Here is a 27,034-nt window from a genome sequence, read left to right on the forward strand (position 1 = left end):
GCAGAAGTCCTATCCCGCCCTCCAACTCCTCCCCCTTTTGTACACCTACCACTAGTTTGCTTAAAAGTATGCGCATATTAGGGTTAAACTCATATTTTTACATAAACTGGCTCCTAGGTTATTTTCAAACACGTACTTCCATGCGTAAAACTGGATTTTTGTATGTATGAAAATGAATTTCCTGTAATACCCCATTGATGTTCAGGAGGGGGCGCCCAGGGGGGTTTATGAAAACGGTGTCTTGCAGCGTGGAGAAGAAAGGACGAAGTGTCCCTTGATAAGAATTTGATAGCACACCGCTGAGCAAGCTCTTTTCCCATCACTAGTGAGGAGGCTTTGCTAGTGCTGTTCAGTGAGTTGATTTTAATTACGTGCAATTTATCGGATCCCTTTTTGCCTAGAATCTAATCATCACTGCAGAAGCAGGTGCCCCAGGAGATCTGGGATCACATCCCACCTTCCCACTCAGATATGTAAAACTTGTGAAAAGAAAACCATTGTTGGGTAGAGTTCCCCCCTCTCCCCCCCCCCCCCCCCACACTTTCAGTAAAATTTTCATTTTATGAGCTGCTCTATATATATGCATAAGGGCTGCTAGAAATGCCTCTTACAAGTTCATTGGCAACTGTGTAGGCTTCCTTCTGGAGGGTTTGATTCCTGGCTCAGGTCTTCCTCTAGGAGGCAGTGTTCCAAGCCCCAGAGTCCCACTTATTGTGCAATGGTGTAACCTCGTGCTCAGATTTAGGGTCCATGATTGCAAGATACCAGAAAGATCCCTGGCCAAGGACTGCCACTGGCTCTTATCTTATTTTTGATTAATGTTGATATTAAGTTGTTGGCTTCAATTCTGGTGAATCGCTTGAGCATGGTCTTACCTTCCTTAATATCGGAAGATCAAACTGGCTTTATCAGAAGGCGCCACGGCGAACAGGAATGCGCGTACATTGTTCGAGGCTTTGTATAATCCTTGCCCCTCAAATCGCGCAGGATTGGTAATTAGCCTTGATGCTTAAAAGACCTTTGACAAAATTCAGAGGCCATAGGTGTTCTGGGCGCTGGAAAAATGTGGGATTTCAGCTTCTTTTTTAGGTTAGATAAGTCTATTGCATGCCTTTCCTCAGGCTCGGTTAAGAAGAATAAACAGAGCAATCTCTCAATTGTTTTCTTTACATTTTGGCACTCGTCAGGGTTGTCCGCTATCCCTGTTATTATACTTGCTAACTATCGGACCTTTGGCACTTAAGATTAAGTCTTCGGAAGTAGTTTTAAGGGGCTTATGTTAGGCTCTTCAGAATATTGTACATGTTTATTTGCAGATGACATGCTTTTGTTCATTGGCAATCAAGCCCTCTGTCTCTCTATATCACATCATGGATCTTTTTCCTATGTTTGGTGGCTTTGCGGGGTTAAGGATTAATTTTACCAAGTCCGAGGCTTTGATATTGGATGATTCCATTAGAATAAACTGGAGGGGAGAATTTCCTCATAGCCGGGCACAAAATAAGTTGAAATATTTGGGTATTCATGTTACTAGAGATAAATCTTTGCTTTATTCTGCAAATATAAGATCTCTATTTACAGAAATTCAATCTCAATTACAGGCTTGGGTGGATCTGCCTCTTACCTTGTTTGGCAGATGTGCTTTATATAAAATGCTGATATTCGCTAAACTGCTGTACAAAATGCAAATGGTTCTGTGTTGGATCCCAAATAAAGATTTAGCGCATCTGAATTCCATAGTTGTCCCTTTCTTATGGCGGGGTAAGAGGGCTAGGATTAGCTATGCTAGATTAATATGTCTGAAATCATATGGGGTCTGAACTTACCCGCTATTAGATGTCATAATGTCGCTTGCCAATTACGTTTCTTATGAGAGTGGATCCCTACTACCTATGGTTTTTGTACCCCTAATTTAGAACTGCTAAATCGCCGTCCTATCTCCTTAGTTGGCTGCTTGCTTCTGACGGTGAATTACCAGATGAGCTATGACAATGCTGTTTTTTCAGACCTGTTCAGCTTGCTTGGCGTTATCTCTGCAAGTTTTGGGGTGATCCTGCCGAAGCATCGGGCTTGTTACCACTAGTTGGTAACCCACAGTTTTCTGCGGGAATGCAAGGTGGGATAATTTGAATATGGCGGGAACAGTGACTAATGGATATTACATCTATGTATTGTTTTGATGCTCAATGTCTTTATTCTTTTGAACAACTATGTGATAAATAAATACCAGATTTCCAGATGTCATTTCTGTGGGTTTATACAGGCCAGGCATTATGTTTGTCATCTGCAATGGGCTTATTCCAGGATTGTTAATGTTTCATACGAACTCTCTGGTTCAAATAGAAGTCAAATAGAAGTTTATGTGGTATAAACTTTGTTTGTATAAGATGAATCCTGATTTGCTGACTGGTCTTGCACCCTCCTGGTTTTAAACAACTGGATTGAATTTATCTCCCAAAGATATGAGCCTTTGCTTTGAATACTGTACAAAACTTTCCCTGGATGCTAAATTTCAGGAGTTATATTACAAATGATTATATTGCAGTTATATTGATAGTATTAATGCTTCTAAATTTGGCATAACTCAGTCAGATTCTTGTCCTAGATGTAGAATTGCTAGATATAGTTGCTCTTCAATGCCACAAAACTTTTTTCATTTTGGGAGGACGTTTCTTTTCTATGATTCATAGAGTTACTGGGACACGTCTTTCCTTTTATGGCTGTTTTTTGTTTTGGGGTCTCCTCTATTTAATATACACACCTCTAAGGGCTTTTTGAAATTTGTTTATGTAGCCCTGTTAGTAGCTTTGTTCTGTATAGTGAAAATTTGGATTCCACCTGAACCTCCTTCTTTCTCGTGGTGGCTTAATGTCATGGCTGATTGGATGCATATAGAAAGATTACACGTGCTATTCACGCATCATAAATTGTCTACAGATAATAAGCAGGCTTGGACGTCTTTTTACAAACATTTGACTGTATCACCTAAAGAGCATTTGAAATGATTAGGTTTTTGTCCTTGATGGTGCTGATAGTGTTTGTAGAACGTTGTTGACTTGTTTGGTATGCATGTGGGATATGTGAGTGTCTTGTCTTGTTATTTGTGGACGCTTGCATCCTTACATATATTCATGTTAAAATCATCTTGAAGCTTGATGCTTATCTGTTAACCCGCAGATGCTGATTTGATGATGTTGTTACTTGTTACCATGTTTTGGCTTTATGCTTTTTTTGTTGTCATGATTTCCTGACTTCAATAAATAAATATTAAAAAAAAAAAAAATTAATTTAATCCAGTGCAGAATTCCAACATCTCCTTCTTAAAATATTTCAAATGTTGGCATGTGAAATAAAGGTCATTAGGGAATGTAATGAAAGAGGCCAGTAGAAAAATAAAGGTAAAAATAGTTCATGAACATTACTATGCATTTCTGATGGAGCTCCAGAGAAGACGTTGTTAGGTTTGGCAGCACGGCATAGGCTGAGCCTATATGGTCATATACAGCCCCCAATCCTTTCCTGAATCCAGAGCTTTGGCTGCATCCAGTTTAATGTTGTGGTTGCAGTAGGAAATGACGTCCAGTAGGTGGCAGCATAGAAACACGAATCAACAAGTCACTGTGTTGGAAAGCTTTAGCAGGTCCATCCTGTTCTGACTAGCTGCTACCCTATAGCCATCTGTCACCTTCCAGGCTCTCCTCAAGCATGTCCAATGAAAAACACAGTGTGTTAGGAGGATATAGCCTGTTCTGCTTGAAGGGAAATGCACAAGTTCAGGGTGCAAGTTAACAGGGACTTAACAGTAAACAATGTACTCTCACAAGATGTTTCTGCCTTAAACTTATGTGCAAATGTACCAATGACAGAATTGCCAACTTTGAACAAGAGGCTGATGTACTAAGGTACATTTCTAAATGCGAAAACGCACCCTGAATTGGAAAATAATGCAATCGTGTTTGTGAATTTTAACATGTTATGTGTCTACATGCATCTAAATGTAAATGCAAACTTATGCAAAATCGCTAATGAGCAGAAGAATTATGCAAATCAATTCATGAGTGATTTGGGCATAGTAAAATGATGCACATAAAATCATGCAAACTGATGATTTTCCACAGAAATACATGCAGACTTTACTGCAAGAAAATCACGATGAAGCTCATTTGCATATTATGTAAATAAACTGGTATCGCAAGAAAAAATTCTTGCAGTAACAGGCCATGCGTGTGGTCATTGCTGCAATTTAGGACGTCAGCCCTAAGGGAGAAATCCCAAATGCTCCTGGAGAAGGCAAAGGAGGAAGAGATGCAGTATTTGGTTCCTGATACGGGCTTTATTCAATAATTTCCATCTGCAGAGAATGGGTTAAAGTCTTTTTCAGACAAGGCCCTATATTGGAATTGGATCATAGAATTAAGCAGCGATCAGGTTAGATTGCTAACTCCAGCAACCATTGCATGATTTTGTGGAAAGATTGTCCCAAAAGACTTCTGGTTTCAATTCAGACAGAAGTCCTTATCAACCAACCTCAATGGCAACTTGATGGGACCTCCCCCTGCCCCCATCCACCTAAAAACAAAATAACAATTGTCCACACATACTAAAGCTCAGCAACAGTAATAACAAAAGCACAGTAATAACAAAAATGCCCAAGAATCAAACATATTACAGCTGGACAGTAATTGCCCTTGGCCAACAAGGGAATAGTTCATATTAAAAGCCAAGTGTCTGAGGCCACTTTGATCAACTTGATCCATTTGCCATAACAGAATATTGAGAACAGCACAGGAAAACTTACAGCTAGAACTTACATCACAAGATTCAATTACAACCTGAGACTATTTTATTTATTTTATACAATCACATAACCTACTACTACTTATCGTTTCTATAGCACTACTATCATATGTAGAATTGGGCAGACACACATAAGAGAGTTCCTGCTCTGTAAAGTTTACAATGAATGTAGTGAAGACACATAGACAAAACAAACAGGAGGTTTCAGGAAATGTGTTTATTTCAGGAAATATGGTTAAAATTGACACAGTAATAATCAAGGATTAAGATTTAAAGCAACCTAAATAATGTGGGTTTCTAATCAGGAGAATCTGGCCAAAGAGGAACCATGAGGCACCAACACACCAAGGTTGCTGCAGGCCTACAGGGCAGCAAGGTGCAAGGACAGAGTTGGAATAGAGGAAGAGCCAACTTACCTGATACAAGATACAGTTGTAATTATGGGGGTCATTTTATAAGAGGCTATATAGATTTACAGGCTGTTATGCACCCAAATTATACCAATTTTCAAAGCAAACATGCACAGAGGTCTGCTTTGAAAAGTATCCCAGCAAAACTATGCACACGCGATACACCTGTATTTGGTGTGCATAATTTTGCCAAGAGAATTTATGCACATACTTTTTAAATCAAAACATATGCACACAAGTCCCAATGCCATTATTTTACTCACAGAAGCCCCTTTGGAAATTACCTGCTATATGAACAAATCAGGCCAAAGTTCATTTTCATAGAAGCATGAATTATGGTGGTTGTGTTAGTCCACTTGGATAAGTAGAAATAAAGGTTACTCACTAATTTTGATGGTCGTGTGGTGACTATTACTAAACTTTGTAATAAGCACGGAAGGGGGCCCGGGTGTTGTCTGGAAGGGAGGGTTTTGTGAGAGTGGAAGAGGAATTTTGGGGAGAGCTGTTTTATTTTTCTTTAGAGCCTAGTCCTGCCCAGGAGGATTTCCACTCTTACCTGTGGGAGGTCAGAATGGGGGTGCTGGTGATTCCCTGCCAGCCAGCTAAGGACGGACAGCTGTGATCTGGCAGGGAAGCAGTTTTGAGCTTTGAGAAGTTTTATTCCTGTTGTTTGGGAGGGATTTTCTGAAACCAGTCTTTGACCCCTTGAGAGGGAGAAGAGACTTTGAATTTTTGGGCATCTTGGGACTCTCTAACTTCAGAGGTCCAATTTCTACCATCTAGTAGAAGGAGATAAGGCGATCCAAGGCCCCACAAGGAGCCCACATTCTTTCCACCAGAGGATGCTGGGTTTCTGCCTAGCGATTTAGTTCAGGGGGATTGAGAAGAGAAGTACACATGGACTGTTATTTTGTGTGAAAAGATTCACTGGAGATTTTGTTTGCTAATAGGACTTGAAGAATTTTTTGGTTACGTAAATTTTATGTTTGGAGTATCCCACCAAGAAGCAAGGACATCTCAGTTATGAGTACATCTGAGAGAGATAAAGATTGAGTGACTGTGAGTTGTGCCACCCTTGTGTGCCTTGGGTCAGGGCCGGCGCTTCCATTAGGCAAACTAGGCAGTCACGTGGGGCATCAAATATTAGGGGGCTGCAAAGAGCAGCCATGCGGGGCCGCAAGCAGAGCCCATCCTACTCATGGCCAAGAGGATCAGCGACTCGGCGCTGGACTGTGAGTGGTGCCCATCTCGCTCATGGCTAAGAGGATCAGTGATTCAGTACCAGGCTGTGAGTGGAGCCCATCCTGCTTGCAGCCAAGAGGATCAGAGACTGGGTGGGCCACGTGCAGCAGAGGGGAGATGAGACTTTGGCAGGCTGCTTGTAGCAGAAGAGACAGAGAGGGGCCTGGGAATGGCCGAAGACAGAAGAGATAGGCTGGGGAGAGCTGGGGGCAGAGCCCATATGCCTGCAGAAAGAAGAAGGAGAGACCAAGAGAACCTGTGGGCCAGAGAGAAATTGGAAGGGTGTGTGTATGTGAGTTTGTGTGAGGGTTCCTCTGTCTGTGTATGTATGCGAGATAGAGAAATGAAGTCTGTCTGAGGGCGTGTGCGTGCAGATGTATGTGTGTGTGAGAGAAAGGGAGCCTGTGTAAGGGTGTATGTGCCAGAGAGAGAAGAAGCCTGTGTGAAGGTATGTGTGTGTGTCTGCAAGCGACAGAGTGTCTGTATGAGGCGGTGTATGAGAGAGAGACAGAGGGAAGGTGTGTGTGTGTGTGTGAGCCTCTATGAGGGAATGTGCATGTGAGTGAGAGAAAGGGAGAGCCTGTGTGTGTTTGTGTGTGAGAGAGAACGAACATCCATAATTATGTGTGTATATATGAGAGAGAAAGGAGAAGGTTTGTGAACAATAATCCCTACTCTCCAACTCATCAGCTAGTCCATGACAATCTCAGGGCATCTGGAAACCAAAGGTTCCCAGATATGATGAATGGTTCATTTTATATCTTTGTTTTCTTTTTAATCATTGGGTGTTAATATCTGATGTGTGTGCTGTTTTTCAATTTTTGTTTTGGAGTTGGAACATTTTTTTAATTTTAATTATTGGATGTCATTCTATTTGTCTACTTTTTTTTTTAAATATTCCTTTTACTATTATTGATGTTTTATATTTCTTCATTTTATTTTTTGATATTTTATGAAGAATGCAAGTGCTTCTGTTTTCCCATTATTGCACTGCATCCAGAATCTAGTGTCATGGTTTCCAGTTCAGTTTTTATATGAACGTTTTTCATTTTTACCTTTATTCTGTATTTGGTGAGGTTTTTTCTGTATTCTGCATGTGTGATCAAATTTGATGTATTCTGCTAGCTTATAGCTTCTGTGTAGGGTTCTATAGCAGCTTCTGTTTTCTGATAGGAAGTGTATTGGTGTTTTAGGGCCTGGGGTAATATTACTGTTTGATTGCTGGTACTTAGTGCTAACTTGATATGGGAGATTTACTATATTGTAATTGTAATTCACTTTGCTCATGGCTTTGAGGACCAAGCCTACACCCCATATGTATTACAATAGGTCTAATACCATATGGGTTCCAAGTGCTTTTTTGGCCTTTTAACAGGGTTTGCTGGTTGACATATAATATGTATATTATATTTACATGCACTGCTATAAGTGATACGTTTGTCTCCGAAACCTATACTTTGAATGTTATTTTTCATGTAAAAGCTATTATTATAAATGTATAATTTTTATTTGTGTGTTTGGGCCGAGGGAGGGGGGCTGGGGCTGGGTGGGTGGGTGGGCGGGCATAAGGCAGAAGATTCACCTAGGACACTTAATAGCCTTGCACTGGCCCTGGAGGCTGAATCCTCCTCCCTGCTGGCAGGAACCCCAGCACCCATGGCCAGTGGATTGAGAGACATGAAGACATGAGAAAGAAAGTAAGAGAGAGAAGTGGTGGCCCTGGGACAACCATGAACCCCTGTATTCAGGACACCTAATGAAAAAAGAGGTTACAAAAGATGGTGCCTGAACAGCGACCCGAGGGCATCCATGGGGTGGCCTCAGATGGTGGTGAAGGGAAGAGAGGTGTTTTACAACTGTGTGTGGTTTGGGAGAGAGAAAGCATGAAAGTAAAGTATACAAGGTGGCTGCTGCTCCCTCCATGGGATGGCTTGGTGGGAGAAAATGTGCCAAAAGAGGTAGAAGAAGATAGCTGTGCACAAGTGTGTGATGTCAATAAGTCCATCATCTATCTTCAGCTATTCAGGAGTTATAGAGAGGCACAGGTGAAGAGTGCAGCCAGCTTAGCACAAGGAGAGCAAGAGCCAGAGCTTGTGTCATCTGAAAGTAAAGCGAGAGAGGGAGACGTGCATTGGTGTTTACCAGCAGAGGCCTGTACTGTCATGGTGAGTTGTGTGACTTCCATGGGGAGTTCCAGCATGGCCAACCCGTTCCAGTTTGGGCAGCCCACCATTGTGTTCTGGCCACCCATATCCAGAGCGACCCTAGTCAGCTTAGCCAGTGTGTACACTGTGCCAGGCCATCCCTTCCCATCAACGATAGGCATGATGTTCAGGCCTCCAGAGAATCCCAGATACTTTTACCTGACGGGGGAGGGGGGGGGGGGGTCATCTACAGCTTTCCTTCGTGGGGTGCAATGTGATGAGGGCTGCTGAGTGTATAGATTGGCATTCTTTTCAGCGGCCACAGCCCATGGTTCTACAGTGTTTCCGTTCTAGTTATAATTTGTTCTTGGAAGTGGATGCAGGGACTATCTTGTGTGCGCTTTGGAGAGAGCAGGCTTGGGAGCACAAAGGGGACCTTTCTCCCCCCTGTGGAGTTGGAAGGGAGTAGAGGGACCAGCTGCAGCCATAGCCAGGGGCAGGAAAAGACCACAGCCCCGAGTGTCATGTTGTGACCCCAGTTAAGACCCCAGCCCCTAAAGCCAAAATATCCCAATTGTGAGTACATCTGCGAGACTGTAAATTGTGCCACCCCTGTGTGCATTGGGCCCTGGAAGCTGAATCCTCCTCCCCACTGAAAAGAATCCTGGCACTTAGGGCCAAGGGACTGAGAGAAACAAGAGAGTAAGCGAGAGAAATGGTGGCCCCGGAATAATCATGAACCCCTGTATTCAGGACACCCACCGAAATGGGGGTTACACTCATCTATCCAAAATATCTTCTTTTTACCTAGTTCAAAGCTTAGGTGTTACTCACAAAAGGACTTAGCAAAATTACTGTAATTGAAAATTCAAAAGCTCCCACTGTTTCCTCTGAAAAGTGTTGCATATTCAGTCTCACTTATTCCAGTATAAAAACTCACCTTAAACAGGTGCAAAGGTGCTTTTCCACACTGGACAACCATCTGGAAGCTGTGAAATAGAAGAATATGTAGATATATATATATATATATATATATATATATATATATATATATATATATATATATATAAATAAATAAATGTTCACTTTGGTGTACAAAGTCCTTAGTCAGTAGTCCACCTTGTGACTGAATCACACCGATACCGCTGTCCCTATTATACCATCTATCTTAGCATTTCAATGTAGAGCCCCCTCCGCGTTAAATCCTGATTCATCCGTGCACATTTCTGCAGAGGGGAAATGAACCCCCTTCCCCGAGGCACGCTCAGATAGCTCCCTGTCATAGGGGGGACAAGCTGAGCCCACCCTGGTTGTAGCCCTGTTGCATCCATAGACTTCTGGCGAGCCGGGAACTACAAGTCCCTGAATGCAACAGGGCAAAAGCAGGATTGTCTCTGCCTGCCTGCCTGTCCCCGTTGATCTCGGGCCATCTGGAAGCCCTTCGGAATAGAGGCAGCAGAGCACCGAGGTGTGCAGTGAGTCCCCTCACAATAACACGCTGCGCTGTCTCTCTTCCAGAGCGTCCCCTCAGTATTACTCACTGCCGCCACTGTTTGTGGAAAGGAAGCTGGCAGGGACCACACACACGTGGACTGCCCCTCCCCCCCCCGCTGGGAAAGGCCGGGCGCGTCTCCCGGGTTTGCCTGCTCACCTGGCCCGAGCCGCCTGGGCCCTCCCATTGCCCAGCACTGCTCCTGCTTCCTTCCAGCCCCAGATCAGGATCAGGAGGAGGAGGAGACTGGAGAGATGTGAGGAGAGCGCGGCGCGGAAGGAGGGAGCGTGGACTCTCCATCTGTTCATCTACTGGGAAGGAGCCTGGGGCCAGCTACAGGTAAGGAGAGCCCCCTGCCTGCCTGCTTCCTCTTCATCCTTGGGTTTATGGCTCGAGCTTGCACCTTTTAATGCCTGACTTCGGAAAGTCTCTCAGGTTTGTTTGTTTCCAAACAAGAGCTCTCCTGCCTCCTTCTCTCTCTCTCCAGCTCTTTCTTCTCCTGAGCTTTGAAAAGAACAAGTTTCTAGCAGGCTCGGGTCCAGCCGTTCTCTTACCTGCATGAGAGAGTTACTAACGGGAAGCTTTGTAACTTTGCCCTCCGTGGGCAACTCCTTTTGAGCAGATTTTTTTTTTCCTGGTCCTGCTGGGGTATTTGGCCCTGTATAGCACAGAATGGCAACTTATTCCTTGCTGAGCACTCGCACCAGACTGGAATCGGCAGATCAGTATCCCTTATAGCCAAGGAGGACTTTGTCCCCTGTGCCTGAACATTTCCCTCATTGTTACCGATCAAGGCAAATACCCAGACATTTTTCTTTTACTGTACCCGTATTTATTTGTCAGGAAGGATATTAAAAAAAACAACAAACCTAAGCAGGAGCCTGAAACACAATACAGGGCCTTACATTCTTTATGCCGTCCTAGGCATGTGCCAGCCAGATAATGAATGATCCAAGTTTTCACCCATGTGAGGGCAGGTAATGCAACCTTGGGAGTGGCCGATTGTTCAAGTAAAGATTTATTGTCCTATAAAATCTACTGTATTCATCTGTAATACAGAACTAGCAGAGTCCTGTGGGCCCATCCTAGCAGGGTAGGATCCCTAGAGTCCTGCCTCGGATTGACAGCGGTCACCTCTCGACCCTTGGTTTGAATGCGCGCTGTGCAAATGGAACGCACCACCACTGGGAGGCATCCCCACTGTTTATTGTACGTGACATAGATGCAAGGGCAATAAGGTGGGTGACTGATTCATCGTGTTCACCATGAGCAAAAGAATCGTGTGTGTAGCTACTCGGGGAAATGCATTTGTTTTAATGCAGGCGTGAGCTTTTTTAGGAAGGCAGTGCTCACTGCATGGAGTTGATGATGTTATCCTTGGTCTGTGGAGGTGTGGTGATAAAATATAAATATTTCCAATATGTATGATATTTGATTTTTGGGTTGGGTTTTTTCAGGGGGGAAGGATGGAGAGGAAATTTGCCTGACAGTTTCCCCCTGCTTCTTTGGGTTTCCATCTCTATTAGACTGGGTTCAGACTAGGGCTACCATGAGTTTTCATGCACACCTATCTGCGGCTTTCTCTCATTTTAACTCCTCCCATTGGGCCCAGCCAATGCAGCCTCAGTGCCCTGCCCAAGATGCACGGGGAGCAGTGCCCACTGGTACCTGGCACAAGTATGATCCAAGCTGGCTAGTAGGTGTTGCTGTTGAGCAGAGACTAGGATTCCCTCCTCTCCTCTTTGGGGGTCTAGGATTGTGGCCTGCCCAGCATCCCTAGCCCTAGCCAGCCTGAAGAGCAGACACTGCACCTGAGGATGATGCATGTCAGCGCACAACACTCCGGCTGAGTCATTAGACAAACCAAATGTGTGCAGCCTATGAAAAGAAAACATTGAAAACCTCTGCACATCTTGGAGCAGGTTATGTCAAAGTCAGAATAATAGATCTGCCCCAAACTGTTGCACCATCCACTCTTAAATATATTCTGTTGTGAACCAAGAACAGGTCCTTTTATAGTTTAAAGCCATTTTGGAACATATTTGAAAGTCTTTGGAGCAGCGGTAGGCATCTCCAGTCCTCAAGTGCCACAAACTCAGGGCCAGTGCTTCCATTAGGCAAACCAGGCGGTCCTGGCAAAATCCAGCCAGTGCAAGGCCTGGCCAGAGAAGGGCTGTGCCAGAGTCAATACTGCCAAAGAAAAGAGCACTGCGCTGGAGCCACTGCTGCCAATCGGTATGATGGGGAAGGATGTGCATGACCGAAGGTTTGCCAAGGGCACTAAATACTCTTGCACCGGCCCGGCATATACTGATCCGGTTTTCAGGATATACGCAATGGATATGCACGTGAAACATTTGCATGCATTGCTTCCATCGTATGCAAAATATAATACATATTAATTGCGGATATCCTGAAAACCAGACCTGTTTGTGACTCTTGAGTGCCTTCCCCTACCTTAGAGTCAAGTTAAAAGGATTTTATTTCCAGATCTGGCTGAGCATTATCATCGGCATCGCAATAACTGCATTAAACAGTGCCCAGGCTGGAACTGTAGCAGTAATATGAAAACAGGCTGCAGCGACTGAATTTGACCTTGCAAGGATCCGGCAGCATTCATGCCACCTGCATGACCTTTCCAGGCACAGCACTCCACTCTCACTTGTACACAGTCAGCTCTAGAGCAGGTACTTTCCAAAAGGGTTCGCGTGCTTGGCGTTGCATGCGGCAGGAAAGAAGTAGTGTACAGTACTCATGTTATTATTGAAATGCAGCAGGGCGGAATTAGGTCACATTTGCCAGATCTAACCTGTACAATACATTGGGGGAAAAAACAAAGCTATCCAGTCATGCAACCATGACCAGATAAAGTGATTCAGTGATTCAGTCCTGGTTTTGTCCTGCTTTCTGAAGGAAGGCTGGAAGTAACATAGGGGCCGATGCAATAATCTTCACGGAAAGCGGGCGCTGACTTTTCAGCGCCCACTTTCTTAACGCATGCATAGCGCCCGCAAGGGGGGAGGGGTGCCATGCAATATGTAAATGAGGGGGTCGCACTAGGAAGGAGGTGCTAAAGTCACTTGCGCGACCTTAGCACCTTCTTGCTAACGTGAGCCCCCCGTGGCTGCTGGTTATGAAGACCGACACCAGTAAACTCGACGTCGGTTTTCATAACTCGGCGGTCTGCCGAGTTATTTATTTATTTATTTTTTACTTTAAACAAGAAGTACAGAAAATCAGTTTTTTTTTCCGCTTTTCTGTACTTCTTTTCAATGCGCTCAGCTATTAACACCTGCTCCAGGCAGGCGTTAATATCTGAGCGATAAATGTGCGTCTGAGACGCACATTTATCTTTTTGCATTTGGAGTGAATGAGTAATAGCCTCATTCACATGCATTTGCACGATGAGCGCTCACTCATTCACTGTGCGTCGGACGCGCGTTAAATAGACTCTAATCCCCCTATTGCGTTAGGGAGTGGATTAACGCTTATTTAACCCGCGTCTGACAGTGGGTTAAACAGTGCGCTCAGCTGAGTGCACTGTATTGCATCGGCCCCATAGTAACATAGGTAATGGCGGCAGATAAAGACTAAAGAAGTCCATCTAGTCTGCCCAGCAAAGTGATTAGGGTTGTAACTGCCCCTATAAGTACGTAATGCAATGGAACAAATCTAGACAAGCTCAGTCAGTCCTTGTTGACCCGAATCACTAGTGAAAGGTACCAGCCTCCTTCTCGCTGCCTGCTGGCTTTTCAGCCCATTCGCTAAAAAATCATCTTCTTGTTATCTATACAGCCCCCACTGCCAGGACCTGGGAAAGAACTTTGTTCAGAGATGGATGTGCCCTCCAATTATCATTCTTCATTCCCCAGCTAAAAATGTTTCCTACTGCACATGAAAACTAAATCTTACTGTACATAAACTGGTCCATTTCTAGTGATGGCACCGCAGACAAGACAAGGAAAACTCCCCCCCCCCCCCCCGCTGCCTTTATCAGAATGGCTGGCCACAGACAAAACAAGCTAATTCCTGTCTGTTTCCTGGGAACTGCAGGCCCGCTGTGTTTGCAGAGCTCTCTGTGCTGCTGGGACGCTCCTTTGTTTGCTGGCTTTTCGCGGATGCCTTTTCCTTCCCTGCCTTGATCTGTATGGACTTTTTGTAGCTGAATTTGTATGTGCTAGGCATAGTAAGGAACACTCTCGTATTCAGGTCAGAAAGTCAAGGGGTCAAAATCTCTTTTGAGAAAGGAGAATGCTCACCTCCCATCGCATCAGCGTAGCACACAAAAAAATTGGGAGATGAGCTTCTGCAGCTGAATTTCTTCATCCAGATGAACTCAATATGTTTAGTTTGCAAAACTCTTCTAGCATGATGCTAAAGGGGTATAGTACTGTCTGAGGCACTCTTATCACCTGCTGTTGCATCTAGCACCCAGGAACATTTCCCAGAGCCAGAAAATCATTGCTACTAAATGTTTATATAGTGCTACACTCTGCAGCCACATAGAAGATCACTACAGAGAATCTTGCCAATAGAACAGTGAGCTGAGGATCAAGGTTCCAATCCCATTTCTCCCACTGATGCACCTTGTGATCCCTGAGGCAGAGAAATACTGGCTTTATCTGTTCTAAGTGTAACTCGCCTTGAGTGCAGGTTTGGAAAGCCAAATAATCAAATCTAAAATCCAAATGTGAAGCTTCAGGATTGGAAAATTCTTGTGGTCACAGAAATACAGGAAAGAGGAGTGTTGTAGTGGTGAGAGCAATGGATGCCAAGACAGGAGAGTGTCTGCAAGTTCTGCCATCAAATCCTGGCTCTCTGTGTGAACGGTGGTAGATCATTTTACATTCCTGTGCCTCAGTTTGCCAAACTGTAATAGGCTAAATAATCATAATTGCTTTTTCTCCCCTGTGGAAGTTATTATCAGTTGTCAACAATTGATAGACCAATTTCTCATCCCATGTCCGTTTCTGAAGTATTGAATAGTACAGCATGCTGGGTTCCAGTTTTGAGAAAAAGCTTAATATTACCATTAACAGCCAGTCCTCCATGTTTTGAAAAACATGCAGACTTCTACTGGAGGAGCTTGGGGTATCAGTGGGGTCCACTTTGCAGAGCACTCTGGTCGAAAGAGGGGCAAACCCCACATATGGCTATTTCATAGCTCTTTTCTGCTGTGTTACTGTTATTTGTTAGTCAAGTACATTTGTTTTATATCTGATTGTAGTGTATCAGCCTGTTATAAGGTAAAGAAAAAGAGAAATAGGAAGTTAACTCATACACTGCCAACTTGCTCAGCCAGTGTCTTGCCTGCATGGCTTGACTAGATTGCAAACTCCGTGGAGCAGAGACTGGGTCCTCTGTGTATCTGTACAGAGCTGAGTACGTCTTGTAGCCCTCTAGAAATGATTAGTAATAGCGACAGACAGTAAGGAAGATGCATTGCTCTCCCCTCACCCTTCTGAGACGTTTGCATTCCTCTCCCCTCCTCCCACTCACTAATCCCACTTTCCCTTCCATGTACTCCCCCCTCTTCCCCATCCCATAATGGCCGAGCCTGCTGTAACTAAGGTTTCTGCACATGTGAGCCCGCAGCCAGACAAGGCCTCTTTTGCAAACCAAAAAAAAAACCTCCTGGAAATCACGGGGTTTTCTAGTTCCCCATTTGATCCACAGAGCAGAAAGAATTGAGGGCCGCATTCCAGTAGCCTGGAAACCACGAGTCCCCCTTTCAGACCTCACTTCGCAAAGTGACAGCGCACATTTGAATAAGAATCGCACTCCATTCACCCTGCCTCACCCTTCGGGAGGGGACAATGGTCCGGTTAGTTTTGCCTATTGGCTCCCCTATTAGCAGTTTGTTTTAATGCTGACGGAGTTCTCACGCTGAAAGTTGGCAGAACGTTAACATTTGCCAGGGCTCCCAAGTGCGCAAAGCTCCTGGAGAACCGAAGGAAGAAAGAGAAAAGCCTTCGCTGATTTGAGAGTGGCTATTTTAGGATTTCATCTTAATTTCTCGCAATAAACCTTGCAACGGAGACAGCAAAGCTTGCCTTCTGGAGATTTCATGGTGGGCAGGTTGTCCAATTGCTAGAGGTAATGGTTTGGTTTTTTTTCTTTGCTAATGAATGAGTTGCTTTTAACAACCGGCCAGGCCAGTGACAGCTCCCAGGGATCTAGCTTGGCCAAGTCCAAGGGCAAACGTAAATGAGGCAAAAACTGATGACTTTTCAGCAACTTTAGCATCGAACCGATTCGGGGCTGAAAAGCCCGGGCACCGGTCACACAGCGCGGTAAGATTCGGGGCTGAAAAGCCCGGGCACCGGTCACACAGCGCCGTAACATTCGGGGCTGAAAAGCCCAGGCGCCGGTCACACAGCGCGGTAAGATTCGGGACTGAAAAGCCCGGGCGCCGGTCACACAGCGCGGTAACATTCGGGGCTGAAAAGCCCGGGCGCCGGTCACACAGCGCGGTAACATTCGGGGCTGAAAAGCCCGGGCGCCGGTCACACAGCGCGGTAACATTCGGGGCTGAAAAGCCCGGGCGCCGGTCACACAGCGCGGTAAGATTCGGGACTGAAATGCCCGGGTGCCGGTCACACAGCGCGGTAACATTCGGGGCTGAAAAGCCCAGGCGCCGGTCACACAGCGCGGTAAGATTCGGGACTGAAAAGCCCGGGCGCCGGTCACACAGCGCGGTAAGATTCGGGACTGAAAAGCCCGGGCGCCGGTCACACAGCGCGGTAACATTCGGGACTGAAAAGCCCGGGCGCCGGTCACACAGCGCGGTAACATTCGGGACTGAAAAGCCCGGGCGCCGGTCACACAGCGCGCTAACATTCCTCTTCTTTGCCTGATGGTGGGGCCGGATGGGTTCCATGTGGAAAGAGAGACAAAAGTGAAGCAAAATTCCCAGATGGAAACTAACCTCATCTTTGGCGAAGCTTTAGCAATCCAGCTGCCTTTTTATAGCTCTTTTCATCTTTACAGATGATGGTAAGTTGCCGCTTTTGTCCATTCAATTATAAAATATCTTTCAGCTTGGCAAAACAGTGAGAAGGGATTTTTTTTTTTTTTTTCACCAGGTGATGGCTTGAGACATTGCCGCAAGGTGTCTGAAAGGATGTAGATATCAATAAAAGAAAGGCGGTGTCTGTTTAGTGCAGGAATTATCAAGCATGTTATAAACTTAGGTAGCATGCATTTAGACAAAGACTAATGATACGATGCTTACAAACGGCAGCTTAGTACAAAGACCTACCTCCGATTTTCCTAAATTAGCCAAAAAAAAAACCCTTGAGTATTTGTTGTACATTCCTGGTTAACAGAGCGCAAAACTTTTTTTTTTTTTTTTTTAATACTGGAAAAGACTCGGAGCTCATGCCAAGCTTAACCCGTGTCACCTTGAGTATATTTACTGTTACTAGACAGTAGAAATCGTCAAACCTTTAACAGAAGGTATTTCCTGACGCTGTTACTTTTCATTTGATGTGAATGAACTGATAAACCCGATTTCTTCCAAGAGGAGAGAGTGAAGAGTTTGAAACTTGAGCAGTGACTCATTGTTATTGTCTTCATCATTACCGAGCAGGAGTTTCCAATCATCGGCATTCTAGATGTTTCTAGAGCAGCAAAATCTTATAAATTTTCTTTGTGTTCATGTGAAGAAGGGAGTAAAGGAGACTTATCTCATTTGGTGTTTCCCCATGAATGATCTAACAATAGTGGTTGGCTGTCTGACCTATGGCCAACAATGCTCAGGCTAAAAACTGCGCCTATGAGCTGCCAAGAAATAAGACCAAGGTCAACCAACCACTAACACAGGTGGCAAAAATCTATTCACTTACCAAGAACAACCAATGGCCAATGCGTCTACTAAGGACAATGGATGAGCAAAGCACATGCCATAAACCAACTAGAAGCAGCCAAAGAATATGCCAAGAAGTATTTGTGGCCACTGCATATCCCAAACATATTAAAGATTAGTGCATCTCTAAGAAGCACAGAAGCAAACACAGACCTGCAAAGACTGATCATTTATAGAGAACAGTCCACTGAAACATACACCAAGAGACATCAAGGACTAATGCTTATGAATTGCCACTGATCAAGTAGGTTGTAGGGAACCGTTAAAGCTCTTGATAACTACTGTGCAGAAAAACAACTCACAACATATTTTAAGAACTGCTGGGGTTCAGTGCTGACACTGAAAACCATCAATAATCAAATTGTACATTTGGAGACTGTTTTACTAAGATTTTCCCTACAGACACAGAATGGGAGAAAAACCTGAAAGAATTGGGTCCTCAGAAGCATTCAGCAAACAGTGTACTGACCAAGAATCACCAGCATTCAATGCACGTTGAGAACCAGCAATAACCAAGCTTGTGCCAAGGACTGTCAACAAAACCATTTCCACTGACCATCACAAAAAAACATTGTCAGCAACCACCAATGACCAACATATCTATCTAGAATGTCCACTGATCAAAGAATCAGCAACTGTACTAAGAGCCACCAGTGTAGTTGCTATGAACCATGAATAACTACTGTACACACTGAGTAACACAAATTAACTATGCATATATTAAAAACATTGCCACTAGTAGTGAGATGAGAAGACAGAATAAATACTCTGTTCATTCAAACCTGTTTTTTCCCCCTTTTGCCTGAAAGAATGTTTCATTTAAATGGATGTGGCATCACAAGTACTTTAAAACCGTAAATTGCAATATCACTAAAAGAATCCAGAATGAAGATGAGGATGGTCATGGAAAAGGGGAGTTAGGCGGACCCGCCTAGCATTCCTTTCCCAATGTCTGTGTGTCACTCACCTGTGAAGGTCACACACCATTCAGGCTTCAGTTGCTCTCTCTTTGGTTAAAGCAGTTAATGGTTTCCACAAAAGTCTAGAAATCAGAGGGTGGAAATTATCTAACTTAAAAACTGTTCTTCCTTTTATAAAGCAATTCCTGTAATTTTACTTCCATAAACATGAGAATACTTCCAAATTTGCACTCACAGAACGATCTGACTTTCAGATGTATTCCATTTACACGTTTACCTTTTCCCGATTCCTGGACTCCGGTCTCACCAGATGATGTTGTGTTGTAGGTTCAGCGGTGACAGTCTGACTGACAAGACCCCCCACAGGGTTGCAGATGAGGTCGATTCTTTCAATCTTTCTTTTGGGTAAGTTGAAAAGCTGCTGCCTCCTCGTGTTTTTCCAGCTTTTCTAATCGGCTGGCAAATTCCAGGTGCCAAAGTATCGACTCGTCTGCCATTCAGCTAGGGCAAAGAGAGCCACTTTTTTCTTTGGCCCCATTAACACTAAAATGTAATGCGGATAACCAAATGACTCGCCTTCTATTCAATAGGAAAAGCCTAACCAGATTAATTTTCAATGTGAGGTGGACCTTGACACAATATAATTAACATTTCTTATGTTCTGCTTTCTTTATTCATTGCAGTGCTCCTTGATTTTTTTAATTTGTTTCTTGAAGGAGAAAATATGTGAATCCATTTCTTTAAATTAACCTTTGGTCTTTTTGCAGGTTCTGGTGAGTAACTAAGGGTGGGAGGGTGGTAATTTTCCTATGGCCCGTGTAGTTGCAAAGCGCACGAGTACTTTTACAGTGCCCCTACTTGCAAGCAGTTTTTAAAGAGAAACTATCCAGGTCATTTCTCTTTGAAAATTAGAAAGCACCCTCTCCCTTTGTACCTACCATTTGTCTGGGCAGCTCAGTGTGGAGCAATGGTCAACAAATCAAATCGAATGTTGGGCATGATCTGACAAGAAATAGGGAATAAAAGAAATGTATCAAGCAGTGGTGCAACCGCAGCTTGATTACTGTGTGCAGTTTGGTTGCCCCTTCTCAAGAAAGATATAGCGGAACTAGAAAAGGTGCAGAGGCGGGTGAGAAAATGATAAAGGGGATGGAACGTCTCTCCTATGATGAGAGGCAACATAGGCTAGGGCTCTTCAGCTTGGAAAAGAGACGGCTGAGCTGGTACACGACAGAAGTTTATTAAATCATGAGTGGGATGGAACGGGTAAATGAAGGACGGTTATTCACCTGTTCAAATAATAATAAAACAAAGGGGACGCTCCTTGAAACTAACAACCAGCAGATGTAGAACAAATCATAGAAAACACTTTTTCACTCAGCGCACTGTCAAGCTGTGGAATCCATTGCCAGAGGATGTGATCAAGGCAGCCAACATAGCGGGGCTTAAAAGAGGTTTGGACAAGTTCCTGGAGGAGACATCAATAATACATTATTAGCCAGGTAGACTTAGGAAAGCTGTTGCCATCCCTGGGAGTGAATGCTAGGAAATAGATCTACTTTTTTGGATTTGCCAGGTACTTGCAACCCAGACTGGCCACTATTGGAGATAGGATGCTGGGCTTGATGGACCTTGGTCTAACCCAGCGTGTTTATGTTCTTATGTAAATAGCGTGCATACTTTTTGAAATCACATGCACACGTGCTGTTTTTCTCCAACAACCAAAACAATCCCTCACCACCATGAACGCCTCTTTTTAACCTGTCTGTATTTTTCTTTGTATTTGCATTTACATTTACATCTCACTGACTTTCAGAAAAGAACCCAGAGCAGTTAACAATAATGATGCAAACAAAAATATCAATTACATAATTATATATGACAATGCATAAATACAAAAATATTAAACAATTCATAAATAACATAAAAATTGTAAAGAATTCATAGACAATAATATCCCAATCACTGTCTATTCTCCACCCCAAACTTTACTAGGAGCAAAGGAAAAAACTAAATTTCACCCTCCAAAGATTCTAAATACCCACCAGAACCCACAAAAAAAGCCCCATCTTGCTCCCACAGGGGTAACCCCCTTTAGTTTGCCCCTGCAGTGGGTGCGTGGGGGTCATTTTCAGATGGACCAGTTCAGCCAGGTAAATGGTTTTGCAACTTGGCGTCTGGATGGCGGGCAGCCAGGAGGACTATTTCAGATAAACCCCGATTGCTCCAGTTTCTCATCCGTGCGTAATTGTGATTTTGTACACAAGGGGCTCGATTGAGAATGCAAAGTGCATCTTCCTCGATGTGACTATGTCTTTGCTTTTGGAGTGCAGTTCTGTTTGGTCTTGCACACCAAGGGCTCGAGTCACCCAAACTTTGTAGTCAAAGTCAATGGATGACTTCAGCAAATAAAAACATTTAAATCCTAAGGCTTAAAAAAGGATGCTCAAAGAGATACAGCATATTTGTCTTAAAGCGTGAATCTCCCTTTAAACTCCTTTTCAGACTTAGGGGCGTGCAGGGAAATTTTCATTTTTTTTTAACTATGTTTCATTTTTTTTTGTTTTGGTTTGTTTAATGTTTATTTCAGTTTGTGGCATGTACTAAAGGAAAATAAACATTAAATTTAAAGACCTCCCCCCCAATAAAAGAAGCTGCTCCCCCCCCCCCCCAGCTCCTTGGCAGCTGTCAGGGGATTTTGATTGTCTTTCTGAACTGAAAGTCAATAACAACAACAAAAAAAACCCCACATTTCAAAGGGATTCATTTTTTCCTTTAGGTTTTAAAATGAAAGAAAACATGGATGTTACATCGGGTTTTTTTATTTTATTTAAAAACAAATGTACGTTCCTATTTCAGACTGAGTCCCTACCTGGAACTTGTGAACTTATCGGCTTCCTTACCCACATTAGTCCTTTCCCAATTTTAATGCAGATTTTCTCTCCTGACATCGTTGTCCTTAGGACTTGCTTGGAAGAAGTGCTCCGAGCATGTTCCTGCTATGACATCAGCTTGAATTAAAGGCAAGATGTAAAAAAATAATCACCCATATATCGGTCCCCTCCACTCTGTCTCATGTAAATATATTCAAAGCCACTCACATGGCCCTACTTCCTAGGACACAGTGGGGGAAAAGAAAAATGACAAGAAAAATAGAAATATATAATTAGATTCATTCATTGTATTTGCCCTTTAGAGACCAAAACGAATTTGAGTGCACTGAGCCCTGGTGACTCATCTAATATTACTTTGGAGAGAGGCTGATAATAATATTCCACATGTGGTATATAATTTCAACTGGATTTCTTGTGGCTGCCCAGCTCTTTTTAGCAATATGGGCATCCAGTACCCCAGGCCACTCACACTCTCTCCCTTCACACTGAGTGAAATACACATAACCCAAAAAACAACAAATAACTGTTGAAATCAAAAGGTCACAATTTTATTACAAAACATCAATATAGAGACCCGGGCATAACAATACAATACCGCATACATAACTCATTGCCCAGTAAGCATCCGCCATAATCCCAGCAAGAAGCCCACCCCCAGGGTACCCAGCCTGTAGGCATCCAGCAGTACTACAACTGCTAACCGTGTAAAGCACCCACCACAACCCAACAAGGCGCCCACACCTTCTTTCAACATGATGGGCAATCGATCAGCCTTCCTGACCAACCCATCCAAGAAACCTCGTACAAAATCTGCTCGGGTAACACCGCCCTTACACTGAACTAGCTGCTACAAGCAGGAGACAAGCTCATAACAAGCACAAGCCCAGAGGGAAGGTGGGAGGGGTCCTGAAATTCATAAGAAAGGAAGAGAGGGGAAAAGGCACAGGTCAACAGGACCCTTACCTTTATACCCTGCTCTCCACATGCCACAACCAGCCTCAAGTTCTCAATGGAGTAATCAAACAGAAGCAAAACCCTGCATAGTTTGAACACTTCACTGGGGAAAAAGAGACCAACCCATGGGACCCGTGCCATCCCCACCCAACCACAAACAGCACAAGGCTGCCTGCAGCTAAGCCTGAAGCCCACATGGTCACGGGCAACCCAGGACCTGGCCTGGCCTATCCAGTCATAGATGGTGAGATAGGTTTATACTTTTATGGATTTATTCATTGCTGTTATTAGAATCACTCTAAGAAAAAATTCTGAGGCAGGAGTTGAGACATGGTCTTTGACCTGTACAAGAGGATTTATAAAACTCATGATTGCATGCATTGAGCAGAGTTGCACCTCAGTCCTTGAGAAGAGGTGAAAAGAGAGACAATATGTGTCACTTGAAGTTTGTTGGTTGTTGCTTAGTCAGATCACTAGCATTCCATTTAGTTCTATAGTTCCTTCTTAGCTCCTCCACAGAAGAGTATCTTTGTGTAGTGCTATTCTACAACTGCCTTCTTTCCATCTGTCCATCTTTTTCTCTGTCTCACTCATTTTCTGACAGTTTCTCCTCTAGTCTGCTTGCCTTTCAAGCTGTCTTTTTTTAGCGTCTAGACAGATGAATCCAGAACCAGTGGGTTATGCACCTCTACCAGCAGATGGAGATGGAGCAAAGCTGACATCACAGTATATATACCCCTGCAGTGACATCAGCCTGCCAGTATTCTCCATCTCCAGCAGATGGTGGACGTGCATCTCCCTACTAGGGATTGCTTCAAGAAGGAGAAAGAAGAAGGAAATTTAATTTGCCCCGCTCTCCTGCAGTGATACCAAATGGTCCCTCCCCCAGCTAAGAATTCCTGAGGTGATTTCTATGGTCCCTTAGTGCCTTGGTTCTGTAGCTGGTTTTTCAGTGGGAGAGAACTTAGCTGTTGAAATGGCTGAAAGGCAGCAGGTGCAGGAAGCCAAGCACAGCAGTGTTGATATAAACCCTCTCCCCCTGCAGCCGGAGACTGACTCTGTACTCAGCTGGGTTGGGTTGAGCTCGGGTAAAGTTAAAAAAAAAAAAAAAGAACAGATAAGGAAGGTTTTTTTGTAGGGCTTCCTCTGGACTCCATGCTCAGCACACTGATCCAGTGTTTGTTCCTGCCTCCGAGGGAGTTAATGGGACGTGGGCAGCCTGGTGGTTTGAGCAGCCCTTTTGGGCTAGGCCCCGCTCTTAGGCTTTTCCCTGTGCATCACGTGGTAGGCCGCGGCGGCGCTTTCCTGTGTATTAGACTGTCCTTTTCAGGGCCATCAGTTTGTGCGAGTGCTTCCGGCTGTGCGTCCAGATGTGCGCTCAGTTTTTGGATGCTTAGTTGAATGCCTACTTGGGCATCCAGTTGGTAGAGGCGTCCAATTTAGGCATGCAGTTTCCTATATGCAAAATCTTGGTGGCATTGAGGGCGCTCAGTTGTTGGGCACTCATCAAGGCACAGGGCTGGATGCCTACATTTTGGATGCCTATTTTTTTACAGCACAAATTCAACTGGATGCATACCTTTTAGTCGCCTGCTAAGTGTACTGACAGACTGATGGCGCCTACAGCTAAGAAATCTAAGTGACTTACCCTCTGTGCTGCTTGTCATATTCGGGCATTTCAGCCTGGCGTTCCTTCTAACTTGTGGCAGCACTGTGTGGAGGCTCCGAGAGAATTGCCTTTTCTGGTATTAAGCCCAGTTCTTCCCAGCCTGATGAAGGTCTGGGTAAAGACATGTCAGAAGGGACACCTGAGCTTGGAACTCCCTGGTTCATCAGCAGAGGAAGGTAGTTCAGTGGGCACAGGAAAGGTGCCTTCTGATTTTGGCAGGGATCCTTCTTCCTTTTCTTGGGTGGATTTTTTTCAAGGATTACAATCCTTTCATCAGGCACAGTCCTCAGGCCTGACCAGTTTTGCCAAGTCAGAGTCACAGGTGGTGACTTCCCACATGCCTGGTACTGCGGTTAAGCATTAAAGTACACATAGATTGGTAGTCAGTCTTCCTGTTGGGGACCCGGATGGCACAGATAATGAAGCCGATCCTTACTCCCTAGAAGATGGAGAAATTTCTCCAGAATTGGAACCGTATAGACTATGTTGCGGTTTTGATTTCCCAGACATTAAAAATGCTGGGAGTCCCTGGGGCTGAATCCATGTCTGAGCCAAAGAAAAACCCCATTTTGATTTCTTTACCTAAAGCCTCTTGTTTTTTTCCCTGTTATGGAGGCCATTCAAGAATTGATTGATCTTGAGTGGGGCACCCCAGAGGCTAATTTCAAAGGGGGATGGGTTTTGGAGGCCAGTACCCCCGTGATCTAGTGGCAAGAAAGCGGTTGCATGTTCTGAAAGTGGATGCGCTTGTGTGTGCCATCACCAAGTGGATGACTATCCCTGTGGATGGAGGAGTGGCTTTGAAGGATACACATGATAGAAGGATTGAGGTCATCGTTAAATAAGCATTTGAAGCAGTGGCGATGACCTTGCAGATAGCTTCTTGTTTTCCTTGGTGGCTCGCTCCTGTTTTCTTCTCTCTCAGGAGATCGATGAATCTGGTGTGAATTCCAGGGCAATTATGGAGCCAGTGGCTGTCTTTTTGGCAGATGCAGGCTGCAATTTGGTCCGAACCTCAGCCAGAGGGGTGGCTTCAGTAATAGCGGCCAGGCATCAGTTATGGCTGAGTAATCGGTTAGCCGAAGCAACCTCCAAGGCTAACCTTACGAAGTTGTCCTTTAAAGGCTCGCTTTTATTCAGAGTGAATTGGAGAAAATGGCCAATGAGTGGGTTGAGTCCCCATTTCCTTGGTTGCCAGAGGATAAGAAGCAGATGCTGCGCTCCTTTATCATGAGAGGTTGTGCTAGGAGATTCAAGCGTTTTCGACCCTACAGAGGAGCGGCCTTTCAGAGGACTTGACCTTTCAGTAGGTTTCAGTCCTTTCGTCCCAGACAGCCCAGACAGAGTGCAGGCTTGGGTATTGGAGCCCCTGAGTCTCCCAATGAAGGTGTGCCGACCCATCCCCGGGAGCAGGAGATAGGGAGTCATCTCTCTCTGTTTTATCAGAGGTGGGTCAAAATTACATCAGACTAGTGGGTCTTGGAGGTGATATGATATGGATATGTACTGGAGTTTTGCAGTGTTCCTTGGGATGTGTTCATGGTGTCTCCTTGCCGCTCCCCACAGAAGAGGCAGGTAAATTGTCAATGCTCCTCAGTCTGAGGGCTGTAGTTCCGGTGCCCAAGTCTCAAGAAAATACGGGCCGATATTCCATTTATTTAGTTGTGTCCAAGAAGGAGGGCTCTTTTTATCTCATCCTGGATCTCAAAGGGGTCAACTGTCATTTGCGGGTGACTCATTTTCGCATGGAAACCTTATGCTCAGTGATAATGGCCGTGCAGACAGGGAAGTCTCTGACCTCCTTGGATCTGTCTGAAGCATACCTGCATATCTCCATCAACAGCACTAATGTTTTCTGCGATTGACACTTTTTAGATGTCATTATCAGTTCTGAGTGCTGCCTTTTGGTCTGGCCACCATGCCCAGAGCTTTTTTCAAGGTTATGGTGGTGGTGGCAGCAGAGTTGAGAAAGGATGGGATTCTGGTACACCACACTTGGATGACTGGTTGATTCGGGCCAAGCCTGTGGAAGAGAGCCTCCTGGTGTCATGCAAGGTGATCTCCTTATTGTAGGAGCTTGGTTGGGTGGTGAACCTGTCCAAGAGCAGTCTTCAGTCATCTCAGTTGCTAGAGAGTCTTTGGTGTTCAGTTCGACTCAAAGCAGGGCAGGGTTTTCTTGCCAGAGGGTCGTATTCAGAAGTTGGTGCAGATGTGTCTGTTGATGAACACAATATGCCCGACAGTGTGGTCCTATCTACAGGTGCTCAGATTGAAGGCAGCAACCCTGGAAGTGGTGCTGTGGGCGAGGGTGCATATACATCCTCTTCAACGCTTCCTACTGTCTCATTGGAGCCCTCAGTCTCAGGACTATTCAATTCAGCTCTACCTGCTGATGGAAGTCTGCTCTCAACTACAGTGGTGGTTACAAGTGGATCATCTAAGAGAGGGGATTCCCCTAAAATCATTGGACTGACTAGCACTCATGAGAGATGCAAGCCTCCAGAGTTGGGGAGCTCACTGTCAAGAACTGAGAGTGCATGGGCGCTGGAGTACAGAAGAGTATCTTTGGACATCAATCGGCTAGAAGCCCAGGTGGTCTGGTTGGCATGATTGCAGTTCGGCGACAGGTTTCAGGATCGAGTGGT

At 44.5% G+C, this 27,034-nt stretch overlaps 1 protein-coding gene across 4 annotated transcripts in view; it reads left to right on the forward strand.

Moving 5' to 3' along the window:
* The first annotated feature begins 10,289 nt into the window (after positions 1 to 10,289).
* Positions 10,290 to 27,034, forward strand: part of LOC115091192 (laminin subunit beta-4-like) — a 121,842-nt gene continuing 105,097 nt past the window's right edge. The window contains exons 1-2 of one of the 4 annotated variants that reach the window (XM_029601214.1): positions 10,290 to 10,424; positions 19,200 to 19,277. In XM_029601214.1, coding sequence (XP_029457074.1) covers positions 19,247 to 19,277 — 31 coding nt within the window. In that variant the 5' untranslated portion in view covers positions 10,290 to 10,424; positions 19,200 to 19,246. Of the gene's footprint in view, positions 10,521 to 11,171; positions 11,324 to 15,966; positions 16,182 to 19,199; positions 19,278 to 27,034 lie in introns of those variants that run through there. The other 3 variants (XM_029601215.1, XM_029601217.1, XM_029601216.1) reach the window with 3 other exon arrangements.

This window comes from Rhinatrema bivittatum, chromosome 4, assembly GCF_901001135.1.
Source record: "Rhinatrema bivittatum chromosome 4, aRhiBiv1.1, whole genome shotgun sequence".
Lineage (NCBI taxonomy): Eukaryota > Metazoa > Chordata > Amphibia > Gymnophiona > Rhinatrematidae > Rhinatrema > Rhinatrema bivittatum.